This window comes from Hyperolius riggenbachi, chromosome 2 (genome assembly GCF_040937935.1).
Source record: "Hyperolius riggenbachi isolate aHypRig1 chromosome 2, aHypRig1.pri, whole genome shotgun sequence".
Lineage (NCBI taxonomy): Eukaryota > Metazoa > Chordata > Amphibia > Anura > Hyperoliidae > Hyperolius > Hyperolius riggenbachi.
In genome coordinates this window covers 569,820,286-569,847,165 of record NC_090647.1, presented here as the reverse complement: position 1 = coordinate 569,847,165, position 26,880 = coordinate 569,820,286, and the positions used below count along the sequence as shown (strand labels likewise).

General features: G+C 47.7%; 1 protein-coding gene across 1 annotated transcript in view; it reads right to left on the bottom strand.

The window, feature by feature from the left end:
* LOC137545195 (T-cell surface antigen CD2-like) overlaps nt 1-26,880 on the bottom strand; it is a 75,811-nt gene that overhangs the window by 16,320 nt on the left and 32,611 nt on the right. Inside the window, exons 2-3 of the mRNA XM_068266318.1 lie at nt 19,190-19,507; nt 15,724-15,984 (exon numbers count right to left, since the gene is read on the bottom strand). Coding sequence (XP_068122419.1) covers nt 15,724-15,984; nt 19,190-19,507 — 579 coding nt within the window. The remainder of the gene's footprint in view (nt 1-15,723; nt 15,985-19,189; nt 19,508-26,880) is intronic.

Genomic DNA, 26,880 nt, shown 5'->3' with positions numbered 1-26,880 from the left:
ATTTCTGACAATAAAGGACCTTCAAAAGTAAATATGGATAGAGGCGCTCCACAGTACCGTTGGTGAACACCTGTGCTGCTGCGATCAGGATAGATCCCTTTTCCTCAGAATAACCAGTCATAAAATTTCACAACGCCAGGAATTATGTTGGTTCCAAACAGTGAAATCCACCTCCAGGGATACCTCTTTCACACCTGCATTCCTCCTGTGTGGCTCAATGCACAAAACATAGAAGCAGAAGAGATACTCCCTCAGTGGATAAAACAACTCTTTATTTCTCCATGCAAGGCACAAAAGATAAAAGGTAACACAATAACTCACATCAGGAGGGTCCCATGCCAGTATAGGACCCTCTCTGGAAGATTCGCTTCCCACTCTTGTGGTACTCAGAACTTTATTGGAAAGCGATCAGCAGTGTGCAGCCCGCTCTCGTCCCGACTAGTTTCGGCCTTTCGCCGTCATCAGGGGATACGAGAGCGAGCAGGCATGGGCACATATATATAAAAAATATTATTCTAATTACCTTCCTAGATGTGGCTCCTGTCACCTATCGGAGCGCCGAGCGTTCTGAGAGGTACTTCCGCTTCGGCGGCCATACTGTATCCGGTTTGCGTCAATGGATTGCATATGCGTTCCACCCGCATAACTATAACTTCCACCCATATTTTACTCCGCAATGTATGCGAATAACACGTCGCATAAACATGAGGGAACATAGGTCATTTGACTTGCATCAGTATTCCTATACGGAATGTATGCGGAAACGACATTGACACAAAGATGCACGTCATTTTCGTATATGCGTGCATCCTTACGTGTGACAGCAGCCACATATCACTACTTCATTAGTGATTAAAATGCAATGTGAATTACATAACACAGTGATGTTAGCAATTGCTAAATCCAAACAATAAAACATATGATGTGTAAATATATATCTAAGAACAAAGCAGCATTCAATTCAAAAAACAAATGTCCATTAGCACCATCTAATGTCCAATATTGATATTGCACCTGATCCCAAAAAGCTCATATTATCAGATTATTGGCTAGGTTTAACACTTCATAGAACTGCACCAATATTGCACATCAACAAAAAGCAAGGATGGGGCATTTCTAATCTCCTACACCTCACATAACGGAATACACAATAAATATAAATGTAAAATCTGATCATATACAATCAAATTTAAAACTTTAAAACAGAAGCATCCTACCTTCCCCCAGGCATGGCGTATTCTCAAATACAATTCATGAATTTGCTAAAAAACAATTAAGATTAAAATCTATGTTAAGACCCATCGGGAACATACAGTTCAGCTTTATAATCCAATTCATCTCTAATCTAGCTAAATCCCTATCCTGATTGTTTCCCCTCCAATTTCTTGTAATCTGATCAATAGCTGAATAAATAAGACCTCTAGGATTACAGTTATGATGTTCCTTAAAGTGCGCAGAGACTGAGTGGTCCATATAGCCATTCCTTATATTGTTAACGTGTTACAACCTCTCCCTGAGTGCCCTCGTGGTCAGACCAACATATTGTAAGCCACAAGCAGGGCCGCCATCAGACATTTTGGGGCCCCTCACACATCATCAGGCCTGCCCCCCTCCCTGGGCCCACCCACTGGTTTCCGTGCCCGCCCACTAGCCACCACACCTGCATGTTCGTGCGCGAACTGCGCTCTGGCGAAAAATGAAGAAAGCGGCATGCACAGCGTGATGCTGCAAAAAGTGGGCATGACCATGGCATGTTGTGGGTGGAGCCAAATACTAGCAAAATACAGGTAGTCCCCGGTTAACACATGAGATAAGGAATTGTAGGTCTGTTCTTATCCTTTATCCATTATCTTTTGTCCCCCTCTTTTCTTCCTTTGCCTCTTTTGTCCCCCTCTGTCTCACCTCAGTTTGTGCCTCTTTTGTGTCCCTCTGTGTGACCTCATGATCCCGTCTCATCTCTTTTCTCCCTGTGCCTCTTTTGTCCACCTCTGTTCCCCCTGTGCTTCTTTTATCTCCGTGTATTACCTCTTGTCCCCTTCTGTCTCAGCTCGTCCCCCTGCCCTATCCAGGTATAGGTGTCCCCAGTACAGGTATCCAGGCATAGGTGCCCCCATATAGGTAGCCAGGTATAGGTGGTGCACCAGTATAGGTAGCCTGCTACAGCTTGTGCACCAGTATAGCCCAGTATAGGTATTCAACTATAGGTGGTGCCCCGGTATAGGTTGCCTGGTATAGTTGGCCCCAGTATAGATAGCCTGTTACAGGTGGTGCACCAGTATAGGTTAGCCAGGTACAGGTGCCCCCAGTATAGGTAGCAAACTATAGGCGCCTCAGTATTCGTAGCCAAATATAAGTGATGCCCCAGTATAGGTAGCCAGGTACAGGTGGTTCTCTCAGTAAAGGTAGCCAGGTATAGGTGGTGCCCCAGTATAAGTAGCTAGGTATAGGTGGTTCCAGCCCCAGTATAGATAGACAGGTAGGTGATGGCCCAGTATGTGTAGCCTGTAGCCAGATACTGGTGCCCCAATAGAGAAAGTCTGCTGTAGCGGACTCACTCATCTGCTCCCCACGTTCAAGCGCTGATGTCACTCTTCTCTCAGTGCTGGAACGCGGTGTGCTGGTTAGTGAGCCACAGGCCCACAGCCAGCACAAGCAGCTCTTCCAGCACTTTGGGGGGGCTCAGGGCCCCCAGAAGCCCTGGGCCCCTCACTGCAGTGTCAGTTGTCCCCCCTGATGGCTGCACTGGCCACAAGGGCACTCAAGGAGATACACCACCATCTTGGATTCACAATTCAAAAAGGTTCTGATCTCAAAGCTTTCTCCACTTATATTATTACAAAACGAGGTAGTTTTTCGTGCGACCGTGGTACAATGTCTACACGCGTAGCAACTGCCACACTTGTAAAATCCAGTAGAACCCCCAAGGCGTCCTGAAGCTCGTGTAGGTATATCTATTGCACTCTTGCTAATGATGTCCTTCAAATTTGGAGCTCTCCTGTAAGTAACAATAGGATTTTCAGGTAAAGTGTCGGCCAGTTCAGGATCTGCCATCAATATATGCCAATGTCTCTTTAAGATCCTTTTTATTTCCCGATGTTGTGTACTATAGTCTGTGATCATGGAAAGTTTTCTCTCATTATCTCTCTCCATTGGCTGTTTGTGAATAATCTCTTTCCTATCTTTCTTTACAACTTCCAGTCTAATTTGGTTGATCTCTTCCTTTGTATATCCTTTTTCTACAAATCTAGATGTTAATATGTCCGCTTCTTTCTCGAAGTCCTCAGGATTGGTACAATTTCTATATACTCTGAGGAGTTCGCTTTTAGGTACTGACTTTAACCATGACTCATGATGACAGCTGCCTTTGGGAATATAACTGTTACAGTCTGTGGGTTTAAAGAACGTCTGGGTTGTCACATTACCGTTATCGTTGGAAATAATTAAGTCTAGATACTCTACTTGATTTCTACTGTATTTACACGTGAATTTTAAATTTTCATTATTATTATTAATGTGGTCTATAAACAGTAGCAATGACGCTTCATCACCTTCCCACATAAAAACCACGTCGTCGATGTACCTTTTCCATAATCGTAGTGCTACATGTCTATTAGCATCTATATAGTTCTCCTCCCACTTAGCCACGTATAAATTTGCCAAGCTGGGGGCAGACTTCGCCCCCATCGCTACACCAATCTTCTGTACGAAGAATTGGTTTTGATACAAAAAGTAATTTTTACTCATGGCAAATTTTAGACTTTCCATTAAAAACTCTACTTGAGGCCCATTAAAATTACCGGAATTTTCCAAGAAGTATCTCACAGATTCACAGCCTTTTTTTTGATTTATAACAGTATATAGTGATGTCACATCAGCCGTCACTAAAAAAGTACCTTCTTTAAGTGAAATGTTCTCCAGAAGCTTAATCAAATCTCTCGAATCCTTTAAATATGAGGGAACACCAGTTACAAATGGTTGGAGGAAACAGTCCAAAAATTCTCCTAATTTAGCTGTTACGGATCCTATTCCACTGACTATAGGTCTTCCTGGGGGGTGGGTGGTATCTTTATGTATTTTAGGAAGAGCATATATTACTGGGGTTCTGTAGTATGAGGGAGTCAAATAATCAGCTTCCTTTTCCAGTAATATCCCATCATCTTTACCTCTTTTTATGAGTTCTGTTAGCTCCTTCATATATTCTGGACCAGGATCACGTCTCAGCTTATGATATGTTGCCTCCTCTTTTAGAATGTCATCAAGCATCTTTTGATATTGAGGTTTGGATAAAATAACTACCCCCCCCCCCCTTTATCTGCCGGCTTAATTACTATTTCTTTTCTCTCTATGAGTCTCTTAATGGCTTTTTGTGTATCAGATTGATTTCTAATCCTCTTGGACCTCATATTTAATATGTCCTTATTAATCAATTTATTAAAAGTCTCTATTTCATGATGATTCGTATGCGGCGGATTGTAAGTGGAATTGTTTTTGAGACCACTCACCAAGTAGGGTCTGTTTAGGCTAGTGTCCACTGTTCCTGTGCTAGAATAGGTATTATGGCTGGAGAAATATTTCTTTAGATGTAGCTTCCTGACAAATTTTTGCGCATCTACATACGTTCCAGTTTTATTTAGCGGTTTCTCAGGGGCATATTTCATACCTTTATCCAGCAACTGTATTTCCTCTGGAGTAAGTTCTATTTCACTAATATTGAAGATTCCCCCTCCTTCCAATGTTCTCTCCTTTCTCGTTTGTTGAAGTTGTTTCCTTCTCCCAGCTCTGCATCCTCTCCTGCGGAATCTCTCCTCTTTTGTTTTTCTCTTGGGCCTTTGCCTCCATCTAAAAAATGAGGGTCAGGAGTGGAAATAGGTGTTTCTGGTTCTACGGGATTACTGTCTGGAATGGAATCTAATGGATTGTACCTATTGTAGGTAGGTAGGTGATAGTTGGAATATGGTTGCCAACCCCTCTTAAAAAATTTCCGTGGATAAGAATACCCTGGTGGTGGTGGCCCTTGTTGGGGTGGAGGGCCATAGGGTCTGGGGGGTCTGTTGGGGGGGTAATTAGGGGCTCGTGGTGGTTGTCTCTGATAATAGGGATATTTGGGAGAATTGGATGGCCTCTGAAAGGGTTTAAATGGCCTTGGGTGCCTTATTTTAGGTGAATAGTAGTCTTTGGGGATTCATCTAGGATTTTTTGGGTTAGGTTTATTAGGAGGTTTCTCATATTTTGGCGGTTGCGCAGGAGTTTTAGGGGGTTCCACAGGTGCTGTCTTTATATCCTGGGGATTGGCAATCTTCCCAGATTGCCATTTGTAAGGTGTTTTCTTTTTGTAATCCGTGTGATCTCTAATGTATTTATTTTGCTTTTTAATTTTAATCCCTTTATCTACCCCCTTAAGGTGATATTGCAAATCAGCGGAAAGTTTCTAATAATCCTCCAACGATTTGTATGGGTCTAGTTTTAATTTTGTCTCATCAATTTTCCTATTCATTTCTCCCATACGTCTTCTCTTCCCTTTTAATAGGACAGAGATTAGTTCTCTTCCACGTTTATTTAGGAAATCAAGCCACTCGTCATCAGAGATACACTCCCATTCTTGTTCATTGGGAATAAAGTCCCATCTCAACCTCCTAGGGATTACTCCTTCTTTGGCCTGTCTCTCTAAGGAGACTATGTCCCACCATAGAGCCAACTTCTTTTCACATGTAAAACTATACTATATAACACTATATACTGTTATAAATCAAGAAAAAGGCTGTGAATCTGTGAGATACTTCTTGGAAAATTCCGGTAATTTTAATGGGCCTCAAGTAGAGTTTTTAATGGAAAGTCTAAAATTTGCCATGAGTAAAAATTACTTTTGGTATCAAAACCAATTCTTCGTACAGAAGATTGGTGTAGCGATGGGGGCGAAGTATGCACCCAGCTTGGCAAATTTATACGTGGCTAAGTGGGAGGAGAACTACATAGATGCTAATAGACATGCAGCACTACGAATTTGGAAAAGGTACATCGACGACGTGGTTTTTATGTGGGAGGGTGATGAAGCGTCATTGCTACTGTTTATAGACCACATTAATAATAATAATGAAAATTTAAAATTCACGTGTAAATACAGTAGAAATCAAGTAGAGTATCTAGACTTAAAGAGAGTCTGAAGCGAGAATAGATCTCGCTTCAGACCTCATAGCTAGCAGGGGCATGCGTGCCCCTGCTAAAACGCCGCTATAGCGCGGCTTAACGGGGGTCCCTGTCCCCCCAAACCCCCTCCGTGCAGCGGGGGAGCGCTTCCTGGTTGGGGCAGGGCTAACTGCCGCAGCCCTGCCCCATGCGCGTCTGTCAGACGCGTATCTCCGCCTCTCCCCCGCCCCTCTCAGTCTTCCTTCACTGAGAGGGGCGGGGGAGAGGCGGCGATGCGCGTCTGATAGACGCGCTGGGAGGCAGGGCTGCAGCCGTTAGCCCTGCCTCCAGGAAGAAGATTACCAGCGACCATTTTACGACCAACTTTTGCGGGGGGTGGGTTTGGGGTGAAGGGACCCCCGTTAAGCCGCGGGATAGCGGCGTTTTAGCAGGGGCACACGTGCATGAGGACAAGAAGCGTGCGGATATAGCAATGCTTTGTACCGCCATGCAGTCATAAATGTAATACAGATGAGAGGTTCAATAAACAGGGACCGGCAACGCTAACCCAGCAGCAGCACACGTGATGGAACAGGAGGAGGCGCAGGAGGAGAAGGCCACGCTTTTTGAGACACAACAACCCAGGCCTTGCATGAGGACAAGAAGCGTGCGGATAGCATGCTTTTTACCGCCATGCAGTCATAAATGTAATAAAGAGAAGAGGTTCCATAAACAGGGACCGGTAACGCTAACCCAGCAGCAGCAGCAGCAGCACACGTGATGGAACAGGAGGAGGCGCAGGAGGAGAAGGCCACGCTTTTTGAGACACAACAACCCAGGCCTTGCATGAGGACAAGAAGCGTGCGGATAGCATGCTTTGTACCGCCATGCAGTCATAAATGTAATACAGATGAGAGGTTCAATAAACAGGGACCGGTAACGCTAACCCAGCAGCAGCAGCACACGTGATGGAACAGGAGGAGGCGCAGGAGGAGAAGGCCACGCTTTGAGACACGACAACCCAGGCCTTGCATGAGGACAAAAAGCGTGCGGATATAGCAATGCTTTTTGCCGCCATGCAGTCATAAGTGTAATACAGATGAGAGGTTCCATAAACAGGGACCGGCAACGCTAACCCAGCAGCAGCAGCAGCACACGTGATGGAACAGGAGCAGGCGCTGGAGGAGAAGGCCATGCTTTTTGAGACACAACAACCCAGGCCTTGCATGAGGACAAAAAGCGTGCGGATATAGCAGCAATGCTTTTTGCCGCCATGCAGTCATAAATTTAATACAGATGAGAGGTTCAATAAACAGGGACCGGAAACGCTAAACCATCCCAGATGTTCATTGGTCATGTTACTTGGTTGGGGTCCTGGAGTGTTGCGTAGTCGTTTCCAATCCAGGATTGATTCATTTTAATTTGAGTCAGACGGTCTGCATTTTCTGTGGAGAGGCGGATACGCCGATCTGTGACGATGCCTCCGGCAGCACTGAAACAGCGTTCCGACATAACGCTGGCTGCCGGGCAAGCCAGCACCTCTATTGCGTACATTGCCAGTTCGTGCCAGGTGTCTAGCTTCGATACCCAATAGTTGAAGGGTGCAGATGGATTGTTCGACACAGCTACGCCATCTGACATGTAGTCCTTGACCATCTTCTCCAGGCGATCGGTGTTGGAGGTGGATCTGCACGCTTGCTGTTCTGTGGGCTGCTGCTGCATGGGTGTCAGAAAATTTTCCCACTCCAAGGACACTGCCGATACCATTCCCTTTTGGGCACTAGCTGCGGCTTGTGTTGTTTGTTGCCCTCCTGGTCGTCCTGGGTTTGCGGAAGTCAGTCTGTCGGCGTACAACTGGCTAGAGGAGGGGGAGGATGTCAATCTCCTCTCTAAAGTCTCCACAAGGGCCTGCTGGTATTCTTCCATTTTGACCTGTCTGGCTCTTTCTTCAAGCAGTTTTGGAACATTGTGTTTGTACCGTGGATCCAGAAGGGTATAAACCCAGTAATTGGTGTTGTCCAGAATGCGCACAATGCGTGGGTCGCGTTCAATGCAGTCTAGCATGAATTGAGCCATGTGTGCCAGAGTCCTACCAGAATCCTCATCATCCTCTTGTGAGCGTTGTGATAGTTGTTGTGATGCATCATAGTCGTCACCTTCTTCCTGGTCTGCTTCTGCTGACCATTCGCGCTGAATTGTGGAAGTCCAACGTGCACCGCTCTGGCCCTCGTCAGTGGTGGCAGGAAATTCCTGCTCCAACTCCAGCTGTTCCTCCTCCTCTTCTTCGTCATAGCTGCTGGGGCCAGCGTTTCCTGAGGCGGATGGCCTGATGTTGGTACCATCACGCTGATCGTTTTCTCCTTCAGATTCCCCCAGTTGCATCATGACAGCTGTTTCCTTGATTTTCAACATTGACCTCTTCAGTAAACACAGCAGTGGTATGGTAATGCTGACTGAAGAGTTGTCACTGCTCACAAGCAACGTGGATTGCTCAAAATTTTGGAGGACTTGGCAGAGGTCCAACATGTTGGCCCAATCGGATCCACAGAAGCTTGGCAGCTGTCCGGATGCGCCTCCATGGTTGGAAAATTCCGCGGAATTATTAATTCCGTGATTCCGGTCAGAATTAATAATTCCGATTTTGTTAGTCGGAACGGAATTTCTCAAACGGAATTCCGCGGAAATTTATAATTCCGACGGAATTTTCCGGAATCACATCAAAATTCTCTCTCTCTCTCTCTCTCTCTCTCTCTCTCTCTCTCTCTCTCTCTCTCTCTCTCTCTCTCTCTCTCTCTCTCTCTCTCTCTCTCTCTCTCTCTCTCTCTCTCTCTCTCTCTCTCTCTCTCTCTCTCTCTCTCTCTCTCTCTCTCTCTCTCTCTCTCTCTCTCTCTCTCTCTCTCTCTCTCTCTCTCTCTCTCTCTCTCTCTCTCTCTCTCTCTCTCTCTCTCTCTCTCTCTCATATCATCCAGTAGGGAATTGCAGATTTTCAAAACAGCTTATATACCATAGCTGGGATTTGAACCCAGGATGCAGTGTGTAGTAGCTAGTAGGTATCTGTCTTAACCTCTAGACCATGAACCACACTACATGGTAAAGCTATCCTAGCATAAACCATACTACCATTATGATCAATTCAATAGAAAAAGTAGAATGATTAAGGATTGTTACTTTTTGAAAAGCATGCTTATATACCATAGCTGGGATTTGAACCCAGGACACAGTGTGTAGTAGGTATCTGTGTTACCCTCTAGACCATGAACCACACTACATGGTAGTAGGTATCTGTCTTACCCCCTAGACCATCAACCACACTCAGGGCCGGGCCGAGGCAGAGGCTGGAGAGGCTCCAGCCTCGGCGCAGTGTAGGAGGGGGTGCACAATTCATTCAGCTGTCATTCCCAATTGTGTTTGAAGCAGAAAGAAATAAGAAAAGGTGATACATGGCAGCGACTGCAAGCCAGATAAGTAGCGATTAAGGTGTTGAGGGGGTTGGGGGCCCTGGGGCACCTCTTAGTGTAATAGCAATCAGTGTGTGATGGCTGGGGTGGGAGGGATGGGGGGCACACTTTGCTGTCTCAGCCTTGGGTGCTGAAGGACCTTGTCCCACCTCTACATGCTAAAGCTGGCCTAGCATGTACCATACTACCATTATGATCAATTCAATAGATATGCTATGGTATATAAGCATGCTTTTCAAAAAGTACAAATCCTTAATCATGCTACTTTTTCTATTGAATTGATCATAATGGTAGTATGGTTTATGCTAGGATAGCTTTACCATGTAGTGTGGTTCATGGTCTAGAGGTTAAGACAGATAGCTACTAGACACTGCATACTGGGTTCAAATCCCAGCTATGGTATATAAGCATGCTTTTCAAAAAGTACCAATCCTTAATCATGCTACTTATTCTATTGAATTGATCATAATGGTAGTATGGTTTATGCTAGGACAGCTTTACCATGTAGTGTGGTTCACGGTCTAGAGGTTAAGACAGATACCTACTAGCTACTACACACTGCATACTGGGTTCAAATCCCAGCTATGGTATATAAGCTGTTTTGAAAATCTGCAATTCCCTACTGGATGATATAAGAGGATGGGGAGGAGGAGGAGGAAGAGATTTTTTAAAATTTTCTAAAAGAATTCCGTGTATCTCGGAATTCCGCGGAACGGCTCAGGAATTCCCTCGGAATGAAACGGTAGCGGAATTTCGGTAGTGGCGGTATGCGGAATTACCACGGAATCGGAAATTGGCTATTCCGACCATGCCTGGTACTGGACCACTGCACTCTTCTGCTCGCAAAAGCGGGCTAGCATGTGCAGCGTAGAATTCCAGCGCGTAGGGACATCACACAGCAAGCGATGGTGGGGGAGATTGAAGCGCTCCTGCATCTTGGCGAGTGCCCCCGAAGCAGTACTGGAATTTCTGCAATGTTTGGCCACTCGTCGCACCTTCAACAGAAGATCGGCCACGCCTGGGTATGTCCTCAGGAACCGCTGAACTACTAGGTTCATCACGTGCGCCAGGCAAGGGATGTGTGTCAGCTTAGCCAACCTTAAAGCGTGAATGAGATTACTCCCATTATCACACACAACCATGCCCGGTTTCAGGTCCAGCGGTGCCAGCCACAAATCCGTCTGTTCCTTTATTCCCCTCCAAATTTCCTCCCCTGTGTGCTGCTTATCCCCAAGGCAGATCAGCTTCAGCAACGCTTGCTGACGCATGCCAACAGCTGTGCTGCACTGCTTCCACGATCCTACTGCTGCTGGGTTAGCGTTTCCGGATGAGGTACAGCTTTGAGATGCGTTGGAGGAGAAGGAGTCAGAGAGGTAGGTGCTGCTGTTGTTATCCAGTGGGAGGGACGGCGGTGCAGCTGTTTGCGGCATGGGCAACACCCGCGCCGTAGCAGGTGAGGAATCGCTGCCAGGCTCCACAAGGTTCACCCAGTGCGCGGTAAGGGAGATGTATCGACCCTGGCCGAACGCACTCGTCCAGGTGTCAGTGGTGAGGTGAACCTTGCAGGCAACGGCATTCTTCAAGCTTCGGGTTATTTTGCTGACCACGTGCTCATGCAACTCAGGCACTGCAGAGCGCGCAAAGTGGTAGCGGCTGGGAACCACGTAACGTGGGATGGCCACTGACATCATGCACTTGAAGCTGTTTGTCTCCACCACTCGATATGGCAGCATTTCGCAGGCCAGAAGCTTGGCTATGCTGGCTGTTACTGCCACGGCCCGGGGGTCATATGCTGGCAATTTCCTCTTGCGCTCAAACATCTCCGAGACAGACAACTGAACCGTAGGGCTGCACACTGAAGGGCTGTTAGTTGTTGTGTTTGATGAAGACTGGGAGACCTCAAGAGCACTAGTCCGGAAAGTGACAGTGTCAGCGTCGTCTGATGTTTGTGAATGTTGTGAACCACGCAATGGCTGGGCTACTGCTGCTGCTGAGGCGGGTCTGGTGGTGAGTCTGGTGAGCCCAAGGGAGGCAGTGTTGCTGGTACCCTGTCCTGTCGAGTTTGCCCACAGAGTGGGATGTTTGGATAGCATGTGGCGGCTCATGCTGGTGGTGGAGAGGTTGTTAATACTTTCCCCCCTGCTCAGGCGGGTCTTGCACACCTTGCAAATCGCCATGGTAACATCCTCAGTGCAGTCTTCAAAGAAAGCCCAGACTTTGGAGCACCTGCCTTGCTGGCGATTTCTGTTTGCGCCTCTTTTGCCTCTCACTTGAACTTCCACGCTTGTGGTGCCTGAAATTGCGCGCCGCCTACCTTGTGGCACAAGGCGAACTCGTGCAGCAGTGGGTTCTTCAACAGACTCATCTGTGCTGCTGCTACGACGGCGATGTTCTCATTCACAAACAAAATCTGGGTCTCTGTCCACATTGTCCATACCCTCCTCTTCCATCTCCTCAAACTCGTCATATGTCATTGTGGGGGGCCGCCGCCGTGGAGTAGAGCTCCCCAGAACAACCTCTGCGCAGCTCACTCCAACGTTGTCTTCCAGATCTTCTCGGCCGACCTCCTGCAATTGCAACCCCTCCTGCCCAACTTGCTCTGGGATTTAGGTTTCAAAGTCCTCGGACTCGCCTTGTTGTATTTCAGTGCCCGGTGCATTTCCCACAGTTAATGGTTGTGAATCCGGGCACAACATTTCTGGCTGTTCCTCCATTGACCTTTCAAAGGTGGAAGTTTGTTGGCCTGGGAATAGCTCCTGCGAATACCCCATTGTGTCCTGAGGTAATTCATCGGACTGGTTATCTGGCAGTTGTGTGCGTGGTGTCGCTGCCGGTTGTGTCAGCTTTGTGCCCACTGTCTCCTTGTAACTGGCTGAGGACTCGGACCTCGTGCGTGATGTGCTGGTGCTGCTTAACCCACTGCTGGACGCTTGAGAGGTCATCCAAGTAATTATCTGGTCCTGTTCTTTTGGATCTGTGAGGGTTGTTGTCCTGGACAACATGGGCGGTATTGAGTGGGTTTTCTTGGGTGCTCCCCTGTGGCCTGTACGTGAACCGTCAGGGGAAACACCTCTTCCCTTGCCCCTCCCTCTTTCACCGGATTTCTTCCTCATTTCACTTATCCTTAAAGTACACGCTGACTGGCAGCAGTACAGTGGCAGTACAGAAATGCTATACAGTGGTGGGTGAGCGGTGTACCACTATTGCCAGCAGCGACACAGAGCACAATGCTATACAGTGGCGGGTGAGCGGTGTACTACTGTTCCCAGCAGACACAGAGTGGCAGTAAACACAATGCTATATAGTGTGGCTGAGCCGTGTACACACAGTGGCAGTACACACAATGCTATATAGTCTGGCTGAGCGGTGTACACACAGTGGCAGTACACACAGGGCTATATAGTCTGGCTGAGCGGTGTACACACAGTGGCAGTACACACAATGCTATATAGTCTGGCTGAGCGGTGTACACAGAGTGGAAGTACACACAATGCTATATAGTCTGGCTGAGCGGTGTACACAGAGTGGCAGTACACACAATGCTATATAGTCTGGCTGAGCGGTGTACACACAGTGGCAGTACACACAATGCTATATAGTCTGGCTGAGCGGTGTACACAGAGTGGTAGTACACACAATGCTATATAGTCTGGCTGAGCGGTGTACACAGAGTGGCAGTACACACAATGCTATATAGTCTGGCTGAGCGGTGTACACAGAGTGGCAGTAAACAATGCTATATAGTCTGGCTGAGCGGTGTACACAATGCTATATAGTCTGGCTGAGCGGTGTATACAGAGTGGCAGTAAACAATGCTATATAGTCTGGCTGAGCGGTGTACACAGAGTGGCAGTACACACAATGCTATATAGTCTGGCTGAGCCGTGTACACAGAGTGGCAGTACACACAATGCTATATAGTCTGGCTGAGCCGTGTACACACAGTGGCAGTAAACAATGCTATATAGTCTGGCTGAGCGGTGTACACAGAGTGGCAGTAAACAATGCTATCTAGTCTGGCTGAGCGGTGTACACAGAGTGGCAGTACACACAATGCTATATAGTCTGGCTGAGCGGTGTACACAGAGTGGCAGTACACACAATGCTATATAGTCTGGCTGAGCGGTGTACACAGAGTGGCAGTAAATAATGCTATATAGTCTGGCTGAGCGGTGTACACAGAGTGGCAGTACACACAATGCTATATAGTCTGGCTGAGCGGTGTACACAGAGTGGCAGTACACACAATGCTATATAGTCTGGCTGAGCGGTGTACACAGAGTGGCAGTAAACAATGCTATATAGCCTGGCTGAGCGGTGTACACAATGCTATATAGTCTGGCTGAGCGGTGTATACAGAGTGGCAGTAAACAATGCTATATAGTCTGGCTGAGCGGTGTACACAGAGTGGCAGTACACACAATGCTATATAGTCTGGCTGAGCGGTGTACACAGAGTGGCAGTACACACAATGCTATATAGTCGGCTGAGCGGTGTACACACAGTGGCAGTACACACAATGCTATATAGTCTGGCTGAGCGGTGTACACAGAGTGGCAGTACACACAATGCTATATAGTCTGGCTGAGCGGTGTACACAGAGTGGCAGTAAACAATGCTATATAGTCTGGCTGAGCGGTGTACACAATGCTATATAGTCTGGCTGAGCGGTGTACACAGAGTGGCAGTACACACAATGCTATATAGTCTGGCTGAGCGGTGTACACAGAGTGGCAGTACACACAATGCTATATAGTCTGGCTGAGCGGTGTACACACAGTGGCAGTACACACAATGCTATATAGTCTGGCTGAGCGGTGTACACAGAGTGGCAGAAAACAATGCTATATAGTCTGGCTGAGCGGTGTACACAGAGTGGCAGTACACACAATGCTATATAGTCTGGCTGAGCCGTGTACACACAGTGGCAGTAAACAATGCTATATATAGCGTGGCTGAGCGAGGTACACAGTGGCAGTACACACAATGCTATATAGTGTGGCTGAGCGAGCGGTGTACTACTGTTCCCAGCAGCGACACACAATGACTGGGGGGACCCTGGCTAGCGTGGCTGGAGCGCGAACTACCCTGCCTGCCTACCCAAAGCTAAACCCACAGACAAATGGCGGAGATATGACGTGGTTCGGGTATTTATTTACCCGAACCACGTGACCGTTCGGCCAATCAGAGCGCGTTCGGGCCGAACCACGTGACCCGTTCGGCCAATCAGAGCGCGTTCGGGGTCCGAACCACGTGACCCGTTCGGCCAATCACAGCGCTAGCCGAACGTTCAGGGAACGTTCGGCCATGCGCTCTTAGTTCGGCCATGTGGCCGAACGGTTTGGCCGAGCACCATCAGGTGTTCGGCCGAACTCGAACATCACCCGAACAGGGTGATGTTCTGCAGAACCCGAACAGTGGCGAACAGTGTTCGCCCAACACTAAGTAAAATATGGGTGGAAGTTATAGTTATGCGGGTGGAACGCATATGCGATCCATTGACGCAAACCGGATACAGTATGGCCGCCGAAGCGGAAGTACCTCTCAGAACGCTCGTCGCTCCGATAGGTGACAGGAGCCACATCTAGGAAGGTAATTAGAATAATATTTTTTATATATATGTGCCCATGCCTGCTCGCTCTCGTATCCCCTGATGACGGCGAAAGGCCGAAACTAGTCGGGACGAGAGCGGGCTGCACACTGCTGATCGCTTTCCAATAAAGTTCTGAGTACCACAAGAGTGGGAAGCGAATCTTCCAGAGGGGGTCCTATACTGGCATGGGACCCTCCTGATGTGAGTTATTGTGTTACCTTTTATCTTTTGTGCCTTGCATGGAGAAATAAAGAGTTGTTTTATCCACTGAGGGAGTATCTCTTCTGCTTCTATGTTTTGTGCATTGAGCCACACAGGAGGAATGCAGGTGTGAAAGAGGTATCCCTGGAGGTGGATTTCACTGTTTGGAACCAACATAATTCCTGGCGCTGTGAAATTTTATGACTAATAAAGGACCTTCAGCCAATCAGATGTCAGCCGTCAGTCACGCCTCCATGAAGCTGATTGGTTGGACAGATGGAGGTAAGTGGTCTGGTCACATTGTGCAGAACATTGTTGGGCTTTTAGTGATATTTCTGGGTGACATACCTTCTTTCTTTATCTCCTCGCAGACGACCTCCAGACTCGCCTGATTGCTCCCCCAGTTGTTTTTTGCAGAACAGGTGATGTTTGTCGTCTCTTTAGCATTGACCTGTATGCTTGTCAGTGACTTTTCTTTTGTCTTCCCTATTTCCTTGTCCCCCTGGATTAGCAATAATTCTGGATCTGTCCCTCTGCTGATGTAACAATTCACTTCTGCGGCCCTTTTGTTGGTACAAGTGAAGTTGATGAATGGTGCGTCCACGCGATCTGCAATAGAAAAACACATTTCTAGAATGACACACAGGTCAGGCACAATGCACACGTTCCATACCGATCTCCTGTGTCTCTGCTAATCCAATATGACCACCTTCCTCAGCCCACTGTGCCCGCCAGCGCTGTACCCCATCTGTAATGTGACCCCTCCAATCTACTGCCTGGCCAACCCTGGACTGCACCCTCCACTGTACCCGCCAATACATATACCCCATCTGTAATGCGACCCCCCAATCTACTGCCTGGCCAACCCTGGACTGCACCCTCCATTGTGCCCGCCAATACATATACCCCACCTGTAATGTGACCCCCCCCCTCCAATCTACTGCCTGGCCAACCCTGGACTGCACCCTCCACTGTACCCGCCAATACATATACCCCACCTGTAATGTGACCCCCCCTCCAATCTACTGTCTGGCCACCCCTGGACTGCACCCTTTGTATTTCCAAAAAGTTGGATTGATAAAATACACTTGCAGTGCTTGCTGGGAAAACTCTGCTAATCTGTTACCATTAGGTGGCGCCACCTACCCATGAGTTTCCTGAAACTATACTGTTATCGTTATAATTCTTGCCCAGGTGTGCCAGACTCGACTTATCTGAGTCTGCATAGAGGTCTCATGCCACCCGCCACCTTCTGCCCCCTGCCCCGCCTCTACGGAGTTCTCCCATTCAGTGTCATTGGGGGATGTTCACAAAAGAGAATAACGTGACAGCAAATGTGAAGAGCGCATAACTCCACAGGAGGTCCGCACACCACTCTAACAGGCACTTTATATTGCTCCATCACCATATACACACAATCCATCATAAAACTGACAATCTTTTTGGGGCCGCACAGGGTCCTTTTTGTCAAGGCACAACTATGACCATAAGGTCATTGCTCTTTTTCCTGTACTAAGTATAGCTTGAGAGTATAGCTGAGTTTCCACCGCTCCCGCCACCGATCGTTAGATTAATGAATGGGGACTTTGTTCCTGTACATTCCTCTCCCCTCTAGGCCACCGTGATTGCCGGAACCAATGAGATGCCTGAGTCACTTCCGAGTAACACAGCTACGCATTGCTTCCTATTAAGCGTACTTATTGTATGCCAATAGGAAATAGTACGCGAGGACATCTTGAGGCCATATAGTAAAATTACACCTACATACATTAGGGACTAAAAAATGTTTAATATGTATGTCAAGAGGGTATATTATTATTAAACTAGTAGACGCAAGCCTGTTTAAAAAACGGGCTCTAGGTCTGTCACTCTCCGCCGCCACTGCAGCATGTCAGTGCGCAAGCGCCCGCACCTGCCGTGTGCCACCCGTCCGCCCTCTATCACACCCATGCCCGCCCAGCTCCCTGGCCCCGTCCTGTCCCAATGGCTGTCCATGCTGCGCACATGCGCAGTAACAAAAAGCACGGACTCAGCTACACAGGGACAGGTGTACGCAGGGACACGGTTTTTATTAGATAGGATTATGGGCACGTGATTATTAGTGATGGATGTAAAACTGAAATGCACCTTTTATTTCCAAATACAATATTGTCCCCATATTTTGTACTAGGGATATAATTTAAATGTTGCAATAACCGGGACAAACGGGCAAATACAATGTGTGGGTTTTATCCACAGTAGAATGTTTTGTTTTAAAACTATAATGGCTGAAAACTGAGAAATAATGCATTTTTTTCATTTTTTTCCTATTATTCCCATTCAAATGCATTTAGAATAAAATAATTTTTAGCAGAATGTACCACCCAAAGTAAGCCTGATTGTTGGCGGAAAAAACAAGGTATAGATCATTTTGTTGTGATCAGTAGTGATAAAGTTATTGGGGAATAAAATGGAGGAGCACTGAAATGTGAAAATACCTCTCGTCCATAGGGTGAAATAGTTAAAGGAAACCAGATATAAAGAATTAAAAGTTAGTTATACATACCTGGGGCTTCCCGCAGCTCCAGAAACCCTGATCGCTCCCACGCCGCGGTCTTCAGCCTTCCCCGTTCGCCGCACCGGCTCACGGACTTCCAGGGGGCGTGGCCAGCCTACGCAAGTGAAGTGCGCTCCTTGTGTATCTCTCCAGCAGCCGCTGGAGAGGTACGCAAGGAGCGCACTTCAGCTACGCCTCGACTGGCCAGTCAGCTGAAGTCACGGGAGCCGGTGCGGCGAACGGGGAAGGCTGAGGACCGCGGCGTGGGAGCGATCAGGGTTTCTGGAGCTGCGGGATCTGGTTCTCTTTAACATATCCTGCAAACTGGGCTATGCTACTAATAACTGCTACATTCATTGGTCATTTCCCACACTCTGATAAAAAACCTTTACAATCTATTTTCTCAAAAACTACAAGGTCTTTTTGAATTTGTTCTCCTTGTTCCCCCTCTTCTCCTTAAAACACCCTGGAAATTTGGTGTTTCTAGCCTATATGGGTCTTTGCTATTAACCACTAAAGTTGGCGGCCATTGAAATTTCTTGAATATAACCATATAACAAAAAACAAAAAACTTTGCGTAAAATTTTTTTTGGGGACTTTGGTGACTATTTTGCCATTGATTCCCTTCCGCCATGCCACTGCCTGGGTTCTAGTACACTTTGTATGCCATTTTTTTTTTAAATGTGGCTACAGAGATGCCCTGAAGTGTTTTAGGCATTTGCCTGCCCATGAAAGTCGATGGAGCTTGCCAGTTCGGTTTGCTTCTCAAATTTTCATGGTACAATTCGCAAACATGAAATTTTGAAGTTCGGCCATCCCTACTTATGGGTACTAGTGTGTGCCGGGTACTTGCAGGTTACATATAGTAAACCTCCCAACTTTTTGAATTAAGAAAGGGGGGACGCTGTAAGACACGCCCCTGCCATACCTCTAGCCACACCCCTAGTCATGCATATCACAAAGAATTTAAAAGCAAAAGATATTTTTTCATCCAAATCACACAGGTGCTATCCACCATCAGTAGTGTTTTTCCATAATAACATTTGAGAGAAAGAAGCATATTAAAGGATAAGAATAAAAGTTTAGAGTCAATTTAAAACTTTTTTTGTGTGTTTTTTTTTGGTAAAAAATACATATAATTACATAGATCTGAACACAGTCCTGAAAGAGGGACAAATGAGGAGGAAAGAGGAACAGGGGAATGGAATTCCCAAAGAGGGACTGTCACTGTGAAAAAGGGACAGTTAGGAGCTATGATTACAGATCTCAGTTACTTACATCCTCCTTGTACTGTGATATTTCTCGGTGTTCCACACTTTCTATGCCCACCTTCTCTACTATGAAGCTCCACAGAGTAGGATGATCGCCCTTCCGCCACACTATTCAGCAGCAGAGATCCATTGGAATAGAGTTTGCAATTACAGACTTTCTGGCCCGGGGCCTTTTCAGCTTCTGACATTTTGCCAACTTTGATGATGAGTCGCTTATCCTGGTCCCTCCATTCCATTAGATCTGTTCCTGATACTGCGCAGTCGGGAATAGAGAGCTGCACAGGTTCACCCACAGCAGCGTATATAGCAGGTTCTGTGTCCCCTCCTGAAAGGGAAAACCGACAATTAATCACACCTTCCAACTTTTTGAGATAAGAAAGAAAGACGCTTAAGCCACGCCCCTGACACAACCCCTAATCACCCCCCCCGGTCACACCATAATCACGCCCCTGACACACCCCAGGTCACTCATACTATAAAGATTTCATAAGAAAAATATGCTGTTTTATTAATGATTGTGCCCTATTATAAATCCATCCATCCACATAGCTGTTTGTCTCCTTCTCACCTTTATCATCCTCCTTTCCTCATCTCCTCTGTCCCAGAGCTGTCCTCCCCTCATTCTGCCCTTTCTGTAATTCTCCCTCTGAACCCATAGCACATACATTGATGATGCATGTATGAAATAAAGGCACTGTGAAAAAAAGGGCCTAAATCATTATTTTTTGGTAAAGAAGAGTACTTAAATATCGGTTTACAAAGTAATGGGGCTTAAAATTAGCACTTGTTTCTAAAGTGATTTTTCATAATTGTAAGTATTCCAAAGCCATATATTTTAGGTGTAATCCTGTGTACGGCTTACACGTAGCTGAAAAATATTACCAATATTTTACTACTACTAAACCTAACCCTACTCTTGCACAGAACCCTCCCCCAACCGATGCCTAACCCTAAGACCCCCCCTGGTGGTGCCTAAGCCTAACCACCCCCCTGGTGGTGCCTAACCCTAAGACCCCCCTGGTGGTGCATAACCCTAACCACCCCCCTGGTTGGTGCCTAACCCTAAGACCTCATTGGAGGTGCCTAACCCTAAGACCCCCCTGGTTGGTGCCTAACCCTAAGACCTCATTGGAGGTGCCTAACCCTAAGACCCCCTTGGTGGTGCCTAACCCTAACCACCCCCCTGGTGGTGCCTAACCCTAACCACCCCCCTGGTGGTGCCTAACCCTAACCACCCCCTGGTGGTGCCTAACCCTAAGACCGCCCCTGGTGGTGCCTAACCCTAACCACCCCCCTGGTGGTGCCTAACCCTAAGACCCCCCTGGTGGTGCTAACCCTAACCACCCCCTGGTGGTGCCTAACCCTAAGACCGCCCCTGGTGGTGCCTAACCCTAACCACCCCCCTGGTGGTGCCTAACCCTAACCACCCCCCTGGTGGTGCCTAATCCTAAAGCCCCCCTGTGTGACCTTCCCTAAAGAGTAGGGTTCGCGAGTCTACGGGGGAGGGGGCGAAATATTTACACCCTCGCCCTGGGTGAAATTTAGCCTAGAAACTGCCCTGCCGAAACCAAACTGACTATAAAATCTGCAGACAGAGATGGAGAAGGTTCTATACAGTCAGCAAAATCAAGATCTGCAGCCGACTGTGGCTCAGAACATCAACGTCTTATCGCAAAACTCAAACTGAAGAAAGTAAGCCAAGCAGGGGCGTAACTAGAAATCACTGGGCCCCCATGCAAAACTTTGGATGGGGCCCCCCCCACAGCTGTCGTTGCTTGAGGAGGAAGCACTGATGGTAGCCCGAGGTGAGGGAGGAGGGAGTCGTGTCCCCCTCCCTGCTGCTGTTTGTGCCTGCTGCTCCCCCTTCCTGCACTACACCCCCTCCTGCTCCTAAAAATGGCCTTGGAGGGCCCCAGAGCCAGGGGCCCCCCTCATGCTTCTCCCCCCAAGGGCCCGGGTGCAGCTGCATCCCTTGCAGGGGCTATTGTTACGCCCCTGAAGCCAAGATACCAGACCAAACAGGTGTGTCCTAAATAATACCTCTTATGAATATTCCACGGAGGTGATACGATCTGGTAGACAGGATACCTGTCTATGGGCAGCACGGTGGCATAGTGGTTAGCGCTCTCGCCTTGCAGCGCTGGGTCCCTGGTTCGAATCCCAGGCAGGGCACTATCTGCAAAGAGTTTGTATGTTCTCTCTGTGTCTGCGTGGGTTTCCTCCGGGCACTCCGGTTTCCTCCCACATTCCAAAAACATACAGATAAGTTAATTGGCTCCCCCTAAAAAAAAAAAAAAAAATTGGCCCTAGACTACAGTACTTACACTACATAATATAGACATATGGCAATGGTAGGGATTAGATTGTGAGCTCCTTTGAGGGACAGTTAGTGACAAGATATATATGTATATATACACACTGTACAGCGCTGCGTAATATGTCGGCGCTATATAAATACTAAATAATAATAATAATACCTGTGGAGCTGTGGACAGAGAGTCATAATACTGTGCAAGAGGCAGCAAGAAAAGACATTCCAAAGCAAAAGAAGAGCAAGAAAGCAACATGTCCATCTAATGAGGTATTACAGATACAGTGGAACCTCGGTTTGTGAGCATAATTCGTTCCAGAGACAGGCTTGTCATCCCAAGCACTCTTATATCAAAGCCAATTCCCCCATAAGAATTAATGGAAACTCAGTTTAATCATCCAACAATCCAAAAACGGTTATAGTAAAATAGTGTAAAATATAAATGTAAACAAGACTTTCACTGTAACAGGATCATTGCCAACTCTTGGTTCTTCCCAAATCCCAACCTGTTTATTGTGTGGCTGTAACAAGGAACTTATCCAATGACAGTTACTTCTGAGGATTTCATGGAAATGTGACTGACTGTACAGTCTCTACACTCAGATTACGTACAATCCTGCAGCGCCAAAGGGAGAAGAGCTATCAGCTCAGTTGAGATGACGTGACGCAGGTATGCATTTTTTTTTGCTTGTTTATCAAGTCAAAATTTCACAAAAATGTTTGCTTGTATTGCAAAGCGCCCTAAACTAATCTCAATTCAAGTTTTTACTGTAGCTGAGTCACACATTACCCAGCATGCTCATGGTGAACCAGAACTCCCAGGAGTGTGTAAGGGGACTACAAAGGACCAAAAAGTCCTCTTACTAAAATACTATGCAAAACAGAAGTTTGCCTTCTTAAAACAGAAGGTATTTGTGATAATTCAGGTTGGAGTGAGCATATGATGTCTCCCACACAGGGGTGTAGCAATAGGGGGTGCAGAGGATGCGACCGCATCAGGGCCCTCTAGGGCCCTCCCTCAACCACAGTATTAGCTCTCTATTGGTCCTGTGCTCATTATAATCACTTCTATAGATACTGTGGCTCAGGAACCGGCCCGTGGCACGCCTGCGTATACGGTTCCCGACTGCGGGTTTGACCAGATCAAGCGGGGAGCAGCCTTATTCAAGCTAAAGACAAGGCTGGGACCCCTCAGAACACTTCTCACTGCCACCACTAGCTGTTGCTAGACACGTCCACTCTGCTGTCGAGTGCTCAGCACGCAATCCGCGTTTTCGTACTCGGTTCAGCTTTGCGCTTTAGGCCGAATACGAGAACGCCACACACACACACAGTTGCAATCTTACACTGTAGTGAAGCAAAACCACTGACAGTCGTTCCGAACGATACTGTTAGCCACTCCGAGACTTCCCACTCTGCTGTCGAGCGCAGAAGTGCCCCATACACACAATGCAATTACAATCTTATACGGTAGTGTTGCTCAGTCATACAATCAGGCATGGACTTATACACGGGTAAAACTTCAGTCTCTTCTAGTAGGCTATGAGTGTTAGTTTAGTACAGCAGAAGTCAAACTTATTAAATAACGATTTAATATTCCAGGAAAAAAAGTGGAACAATGCAGAAAATAATATATACAAAAGATTTACAAAAAAAAAGTAAAAAAAGTTACAAAATAAAAGTTTACAAGGATACACACAAAACAAGTTGCAAAAATAAAAGGGAAATAAACGTAAAGTGAACGTTTACCAGCGCAAATGTCCAACCGTGGAGGGACACGGATTTACCGATTCGATCGGGATCAGCTCTGGCGATGTGCTACCCTCAAGAGAAGATGATCTGTGACTGTCCCAGTCTGGTTCTTATAGTCCCAAGTGTTGCCCCGGGCAATGGATGTTCAGTGCCACACTCTAATGCAATTTTCCCAATGTCCCAGTTCCAGGAATAATCCAATTTCCTGTTTAACGTGTGCAACTTCAAAGCATTCCTGTGTTAGTGTTTGATCTTTTCAGAGATTTCAGAACACTTCCATAAACCCAATTTCCACAGGTAAAACTTTAGTCTAGTCCATACATCAAAAGATTGTGGGGTGAAGCTTCCTGGCTGTTGTAACGATTGTGGAATTCTCTCCGTGATCAGCGCACAAGACGTGTGCGCCGACACTACGGAAATTCTCCACAAGCGTATAATTGCAGGCACCCAGCAAAAGGTGCTACGCACCCGTAGAGGGAAATTCCTGTCGGCAGATGGCGCTGGGGAGTGCAGAGGAACCAATCCTCTGTACCTCCACAAATGCCAGACAGGAATTGTACAAAGCGCAGAACGCAATCGCAAGAGAAGCGATTGCGAATGAGAACGAGCAAAGGGACAGGTTGTATGTGTGTGCGCCAATCTAGTCGCCACCCCGTGACCGCGCACACACAACAGCAGATACGAAACAGAAACGCAACCGCAAGAACGGCGATTGCCAGAAGCGACACAAGGCAGATCAGAACAGAATACGAGGATAGCAAAGGCACAGCAAATCATACAATGAGAAAGACAAGGAAAATAACAAACGCTAGCTGAACGCGTACCCCGCACTCATTCGCAACAGTGCACACGTTCGTGCGCTGTTCCCACGTGATAAGCACAACAGGGACAAGCACGCCTAACTAACCAACGACAAACAAAACGTAAAACAGAGGACGCGAGCGCTTGCTCAACGGTTACCTCACCGAGCCTCCAGCAAGCGCTCGTAGCAGACAAGACAGACACACGAAAACAGGAACAAGCGAGAGACAGGATCCACAGCACTAGCGAAAAGAGACTAGTGCGATCCAGAGAGGCAGAACAGAAGGATCCACAGCACTAGCGCAGGATGCTAGTGCGATCCAGAGAGGCAGAACAGAAGGATCCACAGCACTAGCGGAAAGTGGCTAGCGCGATCCAAGGAGACAGATCAGAAGAGATAGCTGGTAGCAACCGCTGCACCAGCTATACTCCAAGAACAGAGATCAGAACCATTTCCTGTCGACCACCGTTGGGACAGGACAATGGCAACAGAACAAACAAACAGATAAGCAATCCTAACTGCACTAAGGAAACCTGCCTAGTGCAGTTTTCCAGGAATTACTCTAAGCTGATCTTCAAACAGAGAGTAAGGCTGACACTCCTCCGGGAGTGTTACATAGGACAAAATCCTTATGGCCAGCCAAGCATTGTGGGACACACATAGTACTTATAGTACACGCCTCCAATGAATGTGGCCAGGCAATTTGCATGACAACGTATGCAAATTCCTCAGCAAGCACAGGCTGCAAAACTGACAGAAGCTCTTCTTTCCAGAGTCCTGCAGCATGCAAACCTAACCAATGGTCAAAAAGCTGCCTGCCTGCACAGGCAGCTGAGCAAATCATCACAGCTGTCATATGTAAATTCCTAGTCCTGTGCTGGTGTGAGCTGCGTCAAAGCACACTGCAGCCAGTCCAGGTGACAATTGCTCCCAAGCACAATACACCTCTGAGACAGTATTTCCCAGAAGATCAAAAGGTAAGGACGTGACTGGCTATGGGCATAATTAGCCATCTCCTAATTAGAGGCTAGGTAGACAGTCCCTACTTGAATGTCTAGGTTCATGTAATGATCTGCTTTGCTGTCTGCACAGGCAGACAGCTTTTTGACCATTTTTTAGGTCTGAGTGCTGCAGGTCCCTGGAAAAGAGACCTGTCTCCAGTCTGCGAGTTGCAGAGCTGCTGTTCTGGTGAGGAATTTGCATCCACTTGTCATGCAAATTGGTTAGCTGCTTCCTTTGATGGCTTGCAGTATAAATACCATTTCCACCCAGAATTCCCTGCTGGTCATGAAGATTTGTTCCTGCTAACTCACCTGGAGTCTCAGCCCTCTGCTAATTGTTTGCTAATATTGCTATTCTAGTGTAGTTAATCCTTGGGGAGTGCTCCTTGCATTCCTATTTAGTGCAGTCAGGTTTGTGTTATAATTTGTACTGCCTATTCTGTCTTGTCTTGTCTGTGAGATTGCACTGTCGCCAGCGGTTGGCGGTAGTGAATCGTTCTGTCCTGTACATAGATCGCATTCGCCCTAGTGTTAGAGGCGGTGGATCTTTCTAGTCTGAATCTTGGAGTATAACCTCAGCTACGGTTTCTGCTGGTTACTCCTTCTGTCTGTCTTGTCGTACGGATCGCACACGCTCTTGCGGAAGAGCCAGGGCCGGCCCGCTCATGAGGCGGGGTGAAACATTTGCCTCAGGCGGCAAACTTCAAAGGGCGTCACCCGCCCGGGGGGGCCGGCCGCCGAGCCGGAGGGGTAGCGGGCAGGTCGGGGGTATTGGGCCTAGCGGTGGGGAGGGGGGTCGGACCCCCCCCTCCCTCGCCTGGGTCCCCCGATCTGCGCTCCCCTCCAGCCTGTAATTAGTAAGCTGCTGCCAGATCGTAAGAGGCACGGGCGGGGAGGACTCACCTTTTCCGCGTTCCAGCGAGCGCTCCACTGACGTCACTTCCTGCATCGCCGCCCACTGTATTGTAAGTGGACGGCGATGCAGGAAGTGACGTCAATGGAGCGCACGATGGAACGCGGAAAAGGTGAGTCCTCCCCGCCCGTGCCTCTTACGATCTGGCAGCAGCTTACTAATTACAGGCTGGAGGGGAGCGCAGATCGGGGGACCCAGGCGAGGGAGGGGGGGGTCCGACCCCCCTCCCCACCGCTAGGCCCAATACCCCCGACCTGCCCGCTACCCCTCCGGCTCGGCGCCCCCCCCCCCCCGGGGGGGGGGGGGGGGGCGCGGCGGCGGCGTTTGCAGCTCTGCTAAATTTGCCTCAGGCGGCAAAAAGTGACGGGCCGGCCCTGGGAAGAGCAGTGGATCTTTTCAGTCCTGTTCCTGTGTGCGGATCACACTCACTCTTGCGGAAGAGCAGTGGATCCTATCTGACTTGTTCCTGTTGTCTGTTTGTCCGGAGTAAACGTTTGCTGTTTCCTGAGGTAAGGCAACCGATTAGCAAGCGTTTCTGTTATTTGTTTGTTTGTGTTTCTGGGTTCATTTGTTAGTCAGGGTTGGCGCGTTTTGTCTCTGTTGTTTGTTCTCGTGCGGAGACCGCACCAGTAACGTGTTTTGTCTCTGTTGCGCCTCTCGTGCGGCGACCGCGTTTAGCGAGTGTGTTTGTTATTTTCCTTGGCGTTCTGATCATTATGGTTTGCTGTGTCTTTCTTACTATGTCTATGCTCTGTCTTTACTCAGTCTTGTGTCGCTATTAGCAATCGCCATTCTTGCGATTGCTTTCCCACTTGGTCTTCGCTGTTGTGTGTTCACCGTCGCCAGGTGGCGACTAGATTGGTGGACATACATACATTCTGTCTCTGTGCTCACTCTCTCGCACTAGGGGCTATCTTGC